General features: G+C 47.5%; 1 protein-coding gene across 7 annotated transcripts in view; it reads right to left on the reverse strand.

The window, feature by feature from the left end:
* Window positions 1–13,787, reverse strand: part of AK8 (adenylate kinase 8) — a 127,760-nt gene that overhangs the window by 36,594 nt on the left and 77,379 nt on the right. For 4 of the 7 annotated variants that reach the window (XM_077851216.1, XM_077851217.1, XM_077851215.1 and 1 more), the window contains one exon: window positions 12,684–12,825. In XM_077851216.1, coding sequence (XP_077707342.1) covers window positions 12,684–12,825 — 142 coding nt within the window. Of the gene's footprint in view, window positions 1–8,497; window positions 8,643–11,184; window positions 11,406–12,683; window positions 12,826–13,787 lie in introns of those variants that run through there. The other 3 variants (XM_077851218.1, XM_077851220.1, XM_077851219.1) reach the window with 3 other exon arrangements.

Consider the following 13,787-nt stretch of genomic DNA (forward strand, 5'->3'; position numbering starts at 1 on the left):
AAGGTAATGTACATTTTTGATGTCACTGCTTCAAAAGTAATTGCTCTTATGCTCTCAAAGATAGATGACAAACCTAGTAACAGACTGTCATAAACTAAGTTTTAACCCAGGAAAAAAGCAGCGTTGACCTTCCACATTTGCTCAGAAACATCCTCACCAGACTTTCTTACACAAACATTGGAAATAAGTGGTAAAATGTCAACAGTCCCCAGGCAGGAAAATAATGGGAGAACCTTCCTTTTTCTACTTCAGTTCTTATTTACTGGAAGATTAAATTCTACGACTGCAGGGGCTGCGGGCTGTGGCCCCGTCACCACCATTACTGGCCATGACCTGGGGCTCCAGGCCCAGGAGTACACCTCCTTCCTCACCACTGGCCAAGTGACCTAGCTGCCATCTCTCTCCAGAGGCAGGCCTCACTTCCAAAACCCCTGATGTGGCCACCAAATTCCCATCACCAACTGGGACTTAAGTTTGCTACAGGAAGCATAACCCTGCTCTCAGAGCCGGTGGGCAGGGTGTGCCATTGTCACTGGGCACTAGAGTCAGTGAGAAGCATGGTGGAAACCAAGCTGGTGGCCCAGGAAGATGACACCCCTGTTGCACGGGCCTGTGCCAAGTGGGGGCCAGTGGATAAGAAAGTCTGGACAAGGCTTGTTCCAAGGCTGGAACAGCCCCAGGACACCGGAGTGCATGCTAGAGGTGCTTTCAGAGGGGCTGGTGGGTCACCACATGGTGGGTGGAAGGACTGCAGGGATGGATGGCCTTTAGGCTGAGCTTAAACCTCTTCAAGGTTGTCTGCAAAAACGTGCCTCAACCATGGAAGGTGGAGAAGGTGGAATTAGGCCAGGTTGGCTTTGTCAGTCCACCCCACACAGGACAGGTACGACAACACATGTCTCACAAGCACACTGTTTTGAAGTCTCTGCTAGGAACTCTCAATTCCTCTTGTGAGGCTGCTTGCTGAGTACCGCCCTCAACCACTTCCCTTATGGGGCTCCTATACTCCAACTGGGGATAGTCCCTATGCCCCAGAGCCCCCACATTATTTAAATTAGCCAATCCAGGGCTCCTGGGTGGTTCAGTCGGTTGAGCGTCTGCCTTCCGCTCAGGTCGTCATCCCAGGGTCTTAGGATCGAGCCCTGTATTGCACTCTGTGCTCAGCAGCCAGTCTGCCTATCCCCCTCCCTTTGCCTCTGTGCTCTCTCTCCCTCTCTCACACTCTGTCAGATAAAAAAATAAAATATTTAAAAAATAATAAATTAGCTAATCCAGAGAGCCCCTAAAACCCAAGTACTCCCGCCCCCTTGCCATACATAAGCAGCGTTCCACGGCTCAGCTGCTCTCGTCCGTCCCCAGAGTGCAATCCCCAGCACAGCCCCAGCCACCTCCTATTTGGAACTGTCACAAAAAAGTTCTGCCTTGCATCTGAGCATCACTGTGTTGTGTCCAGCCATCAAAAGAACCTTTAAATCGTATAAAACAACAGGGGACAGGTGATGAAAATCCACATATTTTTCAGGTTAGTTTCTCAGCTCCCACACAACCTGCCAGGCCATTCTAGCCTGAAGATCTTCCTCTTTGCTGGCTCCAGGGTGTCTCTAGTGAAAGGGCGATTTGTCTTTGTCTACTTGCTGGAACTTTCTCGTGCCCCACATAGCACACTGTAGCACTGGTGAGTAAGAAATTACCTTCTCTGACCAGAGTAAAGCAGTCCCTGCAGAGCAGCCAGGGAGCCAGTTGGGGCCACAGAACCTCGGGCCTGCTATTTTGATGAGCTCTGGTCTCTCTCCAGAAGCTCTGACCTCCATGGACAGGCTCAGAGTCCCCAGTACACGAGGAATGGTCATGCCAGGCTCTATGCAAAGCACTTACCTGCACCAACTCATCAAACTTTCCACCTGAGGTCCTACAGGCCACTGCCCCTGGTTGTCCATTGAGGAAGCTGAGGCGCAGAGAGGTTAGCTAATAAACTGCTGCGGGGAAGTCAGATTTTGAATTTGAGTCTCCTGCAACATTATCTTGGTTGTACAGGGCATTTTCCGATTCATAGACCCCTTCCATCCATGTTTTCTCAGAGAATACCTATGTGCAGCCAGCAAAGGGTGAGGTCAGGCGACAGGCTTATTACCCCATTTGGCAGCGAAGGACACTGAGGCTCAGAAAGATTAAGTAGCACACTTGGCTGCTCGCAGGGAAGCAAGGTGGTTGGAACCACGCCACGAACTGTCAGGCACCGTCGGGGCAGGAAGGCTGGGCACAGAAGAGGCAGCTGCCCAGGGTCACAAGACAGAGGACAGCCAGAGAGGCACGGCTGTGGTCCACCCCTACTCTCGTCCAGCGTGCCACTCTTTCTTTTTCACCCTTGACCCCAGACACCCTGTTGAGACAGTTGCTACCTCTTCCAGAGCTGTTGGGTTTGAAGCTAAAGCCCAATAGCCAAGCGGCCTCCACCTGAGGGGCAGGTCCTGGCCACCCTACCCTCAGGAAACAAAGTCAGGGGGACCTGGGGATCCCAGTGCAGACACCTGCACCGTGGCTCTGCTGTGAGGATGGATCTGGTGGCTAACCAGCCTTTGAGAGAGATCTCGCCTCCAAAACAAAGGCACCCACAGAGCACACGGGAGTAATATGTATTCCAGCCCATGTCTGGTAAACTCTCAGACTACAGCGGCAAGGCAGGGTCACTCGGGTTCTATTAGCTCAATTAATGAGGAGTAAGATAAGGCTAACATGCCGCTCGTCGGGCGGCTCAGCATAGAGCTGGAGTAATGGAGTTATTAACCTCAGTCAGCCACTGAATTGGGCTGCTGATTCCAACTCTATTTCCTGGTTCAGGCCTCCATTAATGGGCTGTTTATTATCCCTAATCCACGTAAGGATCAGCGGCAGAGATATGAGAGCTTCCTGGAAGGACCAAGTGATAATAAAAAAGAGAGAGAGCGGAGGAAGGCGAGAAATCCCCTCTATCTTGCATTTTAATTGTTCTCTGGTCCTACTGCTGTCCCCTCAGGAGATCAGAGCATCCTCCTCACTTCAGAACGCGCTAGGAAAGGCAAAGCTATTATCCGAGGGTGTCATTGTGCTGTCCCCGAGCACACAGTGTCACACGGAACTCAAAAGAACAAGCTTTGAAATCAAATTAGAGAGCTCTGGCCGAGAAACTACATGCCCGTTCACTTCTTACTTTCATGATGCCATCTTATTCCATCTCACTCCAGTCTCTAAAATTTAACATAATCAAAACCAAGAAATCAAACCAGCATTCAGCAGAACAAGTCATCGACACCATTAAATGCCCTGTGATTTCCCAGTTTGCCTGGCCCCACGAGGTCCTTCTGGACAAGAGGGCCTATTTCAGGGTTGTCAGCCTGTCCCACATGCCACTAGGTGAATAAGAAGTCACCTTCCCCAAGTTCAGGCCACCCTGAGTCTTTAAAAGGTCTTATGTGGAGAAGAAATGCAAACAGATTGGTTGCCATTAGAGAAAAAAAAAAAATTTAGGTATCAGCAAGTTATATGTACAAACCCATAATGAGTAGATGAGCAACTGCTCCCTGACGGCCATCCCTTCCAAGTATATTTGCCGTTTTGGCTTCTTATTATGTACCAGGGATTCAAAACCAAATGAGTGGCTACCATAAATATTTTCACACCTCTGACCATGTAGACAAATCTGCAGCATACCCACTTGGGGTATGTGTGTGTGTAACACACTATGTGAAAATGGAAGGGGAGGGACGCCTGGGTGGCTCAGTGGTTGAGGATCTGCCTTCGGCTCAGGGCGTGATCCCGGAGTCTTGGGATCAAGTCCCACATCAGGCTCCCCACAGGAAGCCTGCTTCTCCCTCTGTTTATGTCTCTGTCTCTCTCTCTGTGTCTCTCATGAATAAATAAATAAAACCTTAAAAAGAAAAGAAAATGGAAGAGGAAACTTGGTGCTACATTCTGAATGAGAGTTTGCCCCACCAGGAGAAGTTGGAGCCAGCTCAAGCAGCTTCCTATATCAATTATAAATCACACATACATTCCACTTACTCTCTAGGACTACAGTGCCATAAGGTTCAAAGAGTAGAATTTATTGCCCCATCTGACAGATAGGAAAACTTAGATTAAATGTAGCTTTTTCAAGCTGGCCAGCTGGGATCAATGCCAATCACATTGCAGAAAGGATACGTAACAGTTGAGAGCAAAGAGCTGGTTCAGACCTGGTCTCCTCCACAAGGTCCAAGGCTATGCCAAACCAAGTGCTGAGTAAGCCTACTTTCTGGGTCTGTTGAGTGGATTTTTTTTTTCTTTTTTAGTGGATTAAGTGAGATGTAAAGAAGGCATGTAATCTGCACTCAGCTACCAACATCATTCTTGTCAGGATGAGGATGACAATTCAAGACAAGGGGGCAGTTGAACCAGAAAAGGAAGAAAGTAGGGATTCTTGGTTAACACGAGCGGCAGCCTGGGACCGGCCTAAAAACACCAAGCAGAGATGTCCTGGCTGGAGCCACCAGGGCTGGCTTCAGGTCCCTGGCCCCTGACATCTGAAAGCTTCTGGAACTGCTTCTCTGGACAGGCCAGGCTTGCCCCGGCAGGCTGCACTTGGGTGTGGGATTCCCAGCCCCTACTGGCATGGCACTAATGTTTGCTACTCCATTCCTCTCCAAAGTCTGCCCTCCCGCTCCCCGGAGGAAAGGACCGCGTGTTTAGTAAAAGCCAACAACACACTCAGCACAACTGGGAGCCAAATGCAAGGAGCAAAAATGGGTCACTGCCTTCCTGGGGACAACCAAAACTCCTCTGAGCTCCTCTGGACATGGGACACCACAACCACCTTGCTTAAAAAATAATAAGGAATAGAAATCCCAAAACACCCACTCTCAAAGAAACCCATCAAGCAGTTTCTAATTTGCACAAAAATGAGCTGGGACACAAAGGAGCTCATCTAAAATCTGGCCCTTGGGTGATTTCTTTCTGCCCCCCAAAGTTAGTCCACTGAAATAGAGAGAGAGACACAGGCTGAGCCAGGGTCTCTGAGACCCTCTTCCCCAGGGATCTCTGAGGGATGTCGTGGCAGCTCTGACCTCTGGTGGGTGGTGTCGTTGGACAGGACAGGGACCTTGGGTGCCTAGCCATGGTGCAGGAGGTGCAGGGGGTGGGGGCTCAAGGCCACAGCTTGCCCCGTCCCTCCTGGCAGCACTGAGAGAGATGGAAGATGCAAAAAAAAAAAAAAAAACCCAGTGTGTCTGATACACTGTAAACTTCCCAACATCAATCAGAATCCTATACTTTTTCTCTATAGTAAACATTAATTTTAAAGGGAACGACTGCGCAACAAACTTGCAGCATGAAATGAATTATTTTGCAGCTAGGCAGAGGGCAGGTTCCTGGATGCAGCCTGGGATAGTTCTTTGTTTCCTTCCTCTTCTTCTCCCCCCCCCCCCTTTTTTTTTTTACTATTATTACGTTTTAACAAACTTTATAGCCCATTTTATTTGTTCTCAAATAACTTTTTCTCCTTCTTTGCAACACATCAATTACTTGGCCTACTTCCCTCACCATGTGATGTTGGAATCCAGAGATTGATACTGCTCGGCGGAATATAATTTAGTATTATGTGCCATGGGTTTATGAGGTAGGAGTCAAACAAAACATTGCGTTTGAACACTATCCATTTATTAGCTCTGAGAAGAGATTTATATTTGACAAGGAGACAATAACTTTGTTTTCTGATAAGCCAGAGAGGTCTATTTCTGTGTCCTACACAGAGCAAGGCTTCTCCTTCTCCAATAACTCTATTTACTAGCATGAATATATTTTAATAATAAAATTGATATATATGTAAATTTATTTTAATCTAATTTCATCGAACCCTCCTAAAAAAAGAGCCTTTGTAGATTGTTTTCATATCTGAATTATAGATTTCTGTATCGTATTCCCAGATTGATTTCTAGGCTATAATTCTGTCAAGATTTCCTCCTGGTGTCAAAAACAGCAACACCACAGCTAGAGTGCTTTATAATTGGCATCACAACCGAACCAGAATTACAGCCCTGATATTCATCCCATTGCCAGGTGGGCTCATTTTAGAATATTTCTTGCTTTCTTAGCCTATGCCTATACTTGAAGGTTTATGGCTAAAATTACCTTCTGAATTAATCATAAAAATGTTAATTGAAAGCGAAGGTGTGCGGAATGGAATAGTCGGACACTAGGAGGAGGAGAGAGCCCTCCCCGGTGACGGCAGGGAAATACGGAAAGGTGATTAAAACAGGCCTTAAGATTAAACCTGTGTTGTAAACAATCATCGTTTCCCCCCAGCTTGTCCTCTGCCCTGGGGTCAAATAAATTAAATTGGCATTGTTTACTAAGTCTTTAGAAACTGATTTTATTCAGCGGTGAATAGAGAAACAGTTACACGCAAGCCTGCCCTAAATCAAAGAGGTTCCTGAATATTCTTTCCTGTGTGCTTCTGAATAAACACCGTGCCCTCGCCGGTGGGTCTGGCACCATGTGGAGGGTCAATAAATAAAACTGTTAAAAAAATAATAAAAAATAAAAAAATAATAAAACTGTTGTTTTCTCCCTGGGGGTTAAAGAAATCGAGGCCCGGATTGGGACTGTCTCCTCCACCGGAGTCAGTGACCCACCCAGCCTTCCTTTCGGGGGCTGTTCCATCTCTTTCCAGAGCTTTTCATCTTCAGGTAGATGATGACCTTACACGGAAGCTTGCCCCCTGACATCAAAATGTGTGCGGTTGCCGGAAAACAGAGGGTGGAAACTTAGCCTTGTGGCCCTGTGATCCCTGGAAATTCGTCGGCAACATGGGCAGTCAGACAGGAACTAGCAGACATCTCAGCCTGCCAGCAGAAAGCTCTGCAGCCTCTCCTCGAGGAGCAGAATGAGACAAGGTAGAGGAGAACCCAGCCATGGAGGGCAGAATAACACCCCCCGACCCAGATGGCCACCTCTCCACCCCCAGAATCTGGGAGTGTGTTACTTTACCTGCTGGCAAAAGGGGCTCAGCAGATGAGATTGAGATAAAGACCCTGATATGGTCAGATTATCCCAGATTTCCTGGGTGGACCCAATCTCATCACATGGGTCCTTGAAACCTGAGAAGTGTGCCCAGCTCTGGTCAGAGGGGAGATGTGACTACAGAAAAGGGGTCAGCGGGTACAACGTTGCTGGCTTTGGAGATAAAGGGATCCAAGATCCAAGGGCGGTGGGCAGCCTCCAGAAGCTGGGGAAGGGAAGGAAACGGATTCCCCCAGAGCCTCCAGAAGGAACGCAGCCCTGCAGACTATTGGTTTTAGCCTTGTAGCACTGGCTGATGATAAATCTGTGTTGCTGAAGCCACCAAGTTTGTAGGGATTTATTATAGGAGTCGTAGAAACAAAACTAATATACCAACTCATGCTATTCTTAGGCAAAAGACAGGCCTATTATTCAAAGACAAATGGTTTGCAAAATACAACCATCTGGGGACCCACAGATAGATGCTGCCAAAAAAGAGTCATAAAAGGGGGAAAAAACGGAAAAAATAGAAAGAGAGAGACAATGAATACCCTTTGGAGGAAAAATTACTCCAGGACACATGAGCACATTTTCAAAAAAGACTTATCAATATACTCAACATAATTTAGGGAGAATAGGCTCTGTGATGTGGCAAATCACAGAAAAGACGTTGAAATAAAAGGGGAGATGAATGAAAGCTAACAGAGTTAAGGGGCAAAGTGAAGGGAAACGTAAAAGAGTTCTAGAATTGAAAAGCTAGGGGCAACGAAAAAGTAATACAATAGAAGTTAGTTGAAGTTATAATGCAGGACAGATGGGGAAAGAACTAGGGATAAAAGCTACCAGAAAAAAATCTTAGGGGCACCAGAGTGGCTCAGTTGTTTGAGCTTCTGACTCTTGGTTTTGGCTCAGGTCATGATCTCAGGGTCCTGGGGTCGAGCCCAGAGTCTGGCTCCGCACTGGACATAGAGGCTTCTTGAGATTCTCTCTCTGCCCCTCCTCCCACTTTCACTCTTTAAAAAAAAAAAAAAAAAGGAAAGATGAATCAAAATTGGTAAATGGGGAGGTTGAATCTTGTAAACAGCGAGTGTTGACATCTGAATCCAGTTGAAGAGAGAGAATTAAAACCTCACGAGTTTAGTAATTATTGCTAAAAGAAACATAATTGTCCTATTTCTAGAAAGAAATGTTTAGTAATCATAAAAATAAGAATGTGTGTTGAACAGAGTAGGACTAAACAACTTGAGAACGTGTCTGTCCCTGCCTCCCCCTCCACACAGTGGAGAGTGGACAGGCAGGGGGTGAGGAGGAGGCACACAGGGAAGTTCTTCCTCTTTCCTCTTCCATGTTACATGGTCGGATACTTTGTTTCATTTCAAAATCAACCAATTAGAAATACAGCCCAACCATGTATGTGAAACATGCCAGCAGGGCTGGAGATCAACAAGACGAGAACCAGAGCATCATCTGCATGGATTGTTGGGAAGGGGAGAAGGGAGCAACCTCAGTAACAGGAGTCAAAGGAGACACAGATCAGAAAGAAAAGATGGGCGCCCGGCTGGCTCAGTCTGAGGAGTGGGCAACTCTTGATCCTGGGGTCGTGAGTTCGAGCCCGGTGTCGGGTGTAGAGATTACTAAAAAATAAATAAGTAGACTTTTTAAAAAAGATGGAAAACAAAGGAAACCATAATGAAGCATAAAATAAAGTGAGAAAGGCAAAAATAAGTGGGATAATTTCAACTATTCAAGGAATAAAAAAGCAGGTTGATAAGAAAATGTTAAGCTCAATTTTATTCTCTCCACACTACAACAAAAAATAAGGGAAGCCAAGCAGCTGGAAGTAAAAGTGAGGGCTGCAGAAGTGCAACAGAGCAACCATGAGCTGAGTACCAGGTCCATGAAAGCCATGTTGGAACACACACCAAACTGTTTCCTCCCAAAGCCCACCCGGAAAAATGACCAGAGGGGAAAGCTTACCTGATGTGACAGAGAGAACAGAGGAAGGGACACAACCACAGAATGTCTGGGGCTGGAAAGCAGGGGGGCCCATGACAACCAGCTATAGAGATCCCCCCCGCCCCACCAAAGGCCAAACCTCAAGTCAACAGTAGAAATCACTGAGAACAAACCAATTGTCACCAGCAAACCCTCCAAAGGCTCAAGCACAAGCACCACTCTGGCACCAGTGGCTAAAATAAGGAGGATTGGTTGAAACTCATCTCAGAAGACATCAAGCCCGAGATCCCCTCTCACTCCACCTAGCCGGGCCAATCCCACTCTTCCATTTGGGTAGAAATGGAAGGAGAGGGTATAATCAGGCTCTTCAGGCTGAAGAGTGCCAGGCACTACTTGAGAGCCTGCACCTGTACCGAAATTAGGGGAACCAGGTCAAAAATATGCAGATGGCGTACGGTGTGCGACACCTCTTCCCACCTCTTACTGCTTCTCCCTTCCCTGGACTCCACTCTGTCTACCCTCCAGCAGGAGGCTTAGAACCTGAGCAGGACAGAGGAATCTGGTGGATGGTTCTGCACAGATGGCCCCAAGAGATCACCTTTCAATGAAGACAAAGCCTGTGGGCTCCTCCTATGCTGCTGTCCATTGGTGTCTTACTCCTCCAGTCTTACACAGGAACAAGCCACCAAGGGTACCCAATGTCTGAAAGACAATCAAACAAAAGAATCTACTGAGGGAGAATGAGACCAAGACACACGAAACCTCAACAGGAGCAGGCTGTGCAGGAGGGGAGCCTCCCACCTCTTGCAAAAACAAGCCTATCATGTCACCATCTCCAAGAGATAAAATAATACAAGATACAAGATCAAGAGACTTTAAAAGGAATGAAAAAAGAGCTCTTGAATCTTATAAAAATAAATATTACAGCCACAATTAGAAATGCAATAGGATTGGGAGAAGAAGTTGAGAACTGTAGAAAGTAGAGCAAGACAAAATAAAACCAACCATGCACATGAGCAGACCAAAAAACTAAAAATATAGGAGAAAAGAGAGAAAAGATATTTTTAAAGAATTTAGAGGGCCAGTCCAGGAGGTATAATACCCAAATAATAGGTTCCAGAGAACGGGGGGGCGGGGGGAGGAAAAGAAAAAAAAAAAAAGAAATCTATCAACAAAATAATTGAAGAGAATTTCCAGAAGTGAAGGACACAGAGGTTCCCAGATTAACCTCAGGTACAATGGAGTAAATTAGACCCATACCAAAGAAATGAATGAAATTTTACAGTGAAATTTTAGAATTGTGGGAACAAAAGGAAGATCCTACCAACTTCCAGAGAGAGGAAAAAAGGTCATTGATGAAGGATCAGAAATCTGATTGGCATTGGGCTTCTTAATGGCAATTCGATATTGTGGAGGGAGAGTGACTTTGGTTAATTCCTTGCCCAGGGCGCCTGGGTGGCTCAGCCAGTGAAGCGTCTGCTTTTGGCTCAGGTCATGATCTCAGGGTCCTGGGATCAAGCCCTAAGTCAGGCTCCCGGCTTAGTGGGGAGCCTGCTTCTCCCTCTCCTTCTGGCCCTCCCCCTGCTTGTGTGTGCTCTCTCTGTCTCACATAAATAAATAAATCCTTTTTAAAAGATTTTAATTCCTCATCTAACCAAACTACAGAGCAAGTATGAAGGTAGGATAAGGACACTCTCAGACGTGCCAAGTCCCCCAAAATTTACCTCCCATGCCACCTTTCTTGAGAAGCTACTGATGTATGTGCTTGACCAAAATGAGGTAGTAAACCAAGCAAAAGAAAACTGGGGGATGCCAAACAAGCTCCCTTCCGTGGGAGAGAGGCGTAGGGAGTCTTGGGTGATTATTAAGTTCAGGAAAGACAATAAGAAAAAAGAAAGGCAAAGCAAATGGAAGGAGCTCCTTCCATTCTGGTGCAGCTGGCACCCCAAGGGAGGGTTTTCTGGAATAACCACACACCTGTGTGCTTGCACCACAGTGGCCAGAACCTCTGCAGTCCCTTTATCACCGTGACAGAGAGTGGGACACAGGATCTGCCTCTTGGGTACCAGCATGCTTCCCTGAAAACTGATGTGTTGGTGCTAAGGAGGACACCCTGAATGTGGGTCCCAGTTCTGTCACTAATGGCCACTCCCACCAAGATGACCCTTCACAACGAACATGTTGCTAACATAAGCCTTTATGAACTGTGTAACTTGGTGCCAAAACATATAAAGCAAACACTGCAGGAAGAGAACAAGAAACATTAATAAAAATACAGTAGAGGGCGCCTGGGTGGCTCAGTCAGTTAAGCGTCCAACTCCTGACTTCCACTCAGGTCAGGATCTCTGGGTCATGAGATCGAACCCCACATTAGATTCCTCACTCAGTGCAGGGTCTGCTCGAGATTCTCCTCCTCTGTTCTGCCCCTTGATGTTCTCTTGCTCTCCAAAAAAATAAAATAAAATACACTTCTTTTCAAATACTCACTGAAAAATCACCCACAGAATATAGCTCAATAATTTTTTTAAAAAATTAGAGGTTGGGGATCCCTGGGTGGCTCAGCCATTTAGCACCTGCCTTTGGCCCAGGGCGTGATCCTGGAGTCCCAGGATTGATTCCCGCATCAGGCTCCCTGCCTTGAGCCTGCTTCTCCTCCCTCTGCCTGTGCCTCTGCCTCTCTCTGTGTGTCTCTCATGAATGAATAAATAAAATCTTAAAAAAAAATAAAATAAAATAAAAAATTAAAGGTTGTACTTGAGCAAGTTCTCCATACTCCATACTCTGCGCTAAAATAAAAAACTAATAATGTGAGTTGAAAAAAGCAATAAACTGCCAACTACCTAGAAATTTAAAACTCTCCTAAACCAAATCACAGTTTCTGCAACAACTGACCCCAAACAGCCAGGAGCTGACTAACCAATATCTAGCAGTGTCAGGTTAGGACCAACCAGAGAAAAGCCATATATGCTCCCCTGGCCAACCACATGGGGTGCCCTGCTGCCAAGTGGCCGCCTCCCGCTCCCCCAGGCCACACCTGGGCAGGACACACTTGCAGCGGCCCGTTCATCCACTGCCGGCTTTCCCGCTCCGCCGCCCCCTCGGAGCCTCTGCCAAACCCAGGTGATGTGACGACTCCCTCATGAGCAAGGCCTGGCTAAGTGGCCTTTGGATCTGCTTCTTCTACCTCCACAACATACCCAATGACGGTGTGCTCTCAAGTGCAAGTTACGGGAAGAAGAGCAGAATATTCAGCAGCACTGGACACTTGTTTTGGAACACATGGCCAGCCTTTTGGGGAAAAAGTGTTCAGCTCATACTGCATACCCACATGAAAACAACTATCAGATGCACCAAAGCTTTCGATGTACAGAATGAAAGTGTGAAAATAGTAGAAAAAGGAAGTGTCTGTTGATTGGCACAATTCCCTGAGGAAGGCAGGCCTGGCTGCTAGGGGCTATGGCTCACAGGTCCAGCACCGCGAGTGACAGAGCCTGGATCCGAAACCAGGCTTGACTCCCGGTTCACAGGCAAGTGCAGTGGGCAGGCGGGGGTCGGGGTGCCCAAGAGACCTCCCACTTTGGGATCACAGGGGGCTTCTTGCATACCACAAGCCGTCAGGTGGACCTTGGCAGCTGAGCCCCTGGGGAGAGGGTGGCCGCTAGCAGGGAGCTTCTGGGAGGTGGTGTGGTCCGCGGCCCCACCGGAAGGGGACAGCTTACCTGTTGGGCTGGTAGCCCAGGCTGTTCAGCATGTGTGCCTGGTCCAGGTCTTTGGGGAAGCCGTGTAGCACCCACCCTCTCTGAATGCAGTCCTGCTGGCTCAGGCGCTGGCTCAGCACCTTCATGATGATGCTGTCAGGGACTGCAGAGAAAGGGGGCCGGTGGTCACTCTGTCATCCTAGGCACCATTCCTTACCCAACAGGAGTGTGAGGTTGCGGTGGCAGCCTGTGGCCCATGGGTCTCCCAACGCCCTCGACCCTGAACTGAACTGATGAAGAGTAGGGTTTAGGTGGACGAGACTTCGGGTGCACAGGTCCCTCTGAGGTCCCAGCAATGGGAGGAACGTGGCTGCTTGAGAAAGGAAAAGCACTGGTGACCTTGACCTTGATCCTTCCCTGACCTTGACAGCATATCATGCATGTCAGTGGCCAGGGTAGTTCCCAGCCCTCCAGCAATACGTGGGCAGCCCTCGTGCACCCACGATCCAGTGTTTGCAGCAAAAGACTTTCCAGGACAGCTACCAGGCCCCCAGGGGAAGGTTTAGCTTTCCTGCAATGGGACCCCATTGGTGCCTCGGGGTGTTCTCTGCTCATCGGCAACACACAAGCAACTCTTGCTCTCTTCCTTCCTCCTTTCCTCCCCTTCTTGATGTCTAGAATCAAATCTCAAGAATTATAACTCTAGTTATAACCAGAGACTGAAATACAGTCTCCTGGAGAATGAGATATTGAGAAGCTTCTTGTTTACATTACCACAATTGACATTTTCCTGAAATTTATACCTCTTTCTCAGACTCATTAAATGTCCTATGTTGCTGATGTACTGTGTTTTAGCAATTTGCACTGCATTTCCTGCACTTTGCACTCATTTTTCCAGAAATACTTGGTAAATATTACCAGTGTTTGCTATGGATGTGGTTTCCTAGAGTTGCAACGAGGGTGTTTGGCGGCTTCTCTGGAGACGCCCAGTCCCCCTCCTACCAGCCATCCACAGTTTGGGCAAGTGGCCGTGGTGCATACATCTGAAACCTTCCAAAAGGCCCTCAGGCTGGCAGCCAACTGACCACAGAGGTGAGAGAGGCAGAAACAGCTGCTTTCCTCTAT

The sequence above is a fragment of the Canis aureus genome, chromosome 16 (genome assembly GCF_053574225.1).
Source record: "Canis aureus isolate CA01 chromosome 16, VMU_Caureus_v.1.0, whole genome shotgun sequence".
Lineage (NCBI taxonomy): Eukaryota > Metazoa > Chordata > Mammalia > Carnivora > Canidae > Canis > Canis aureus.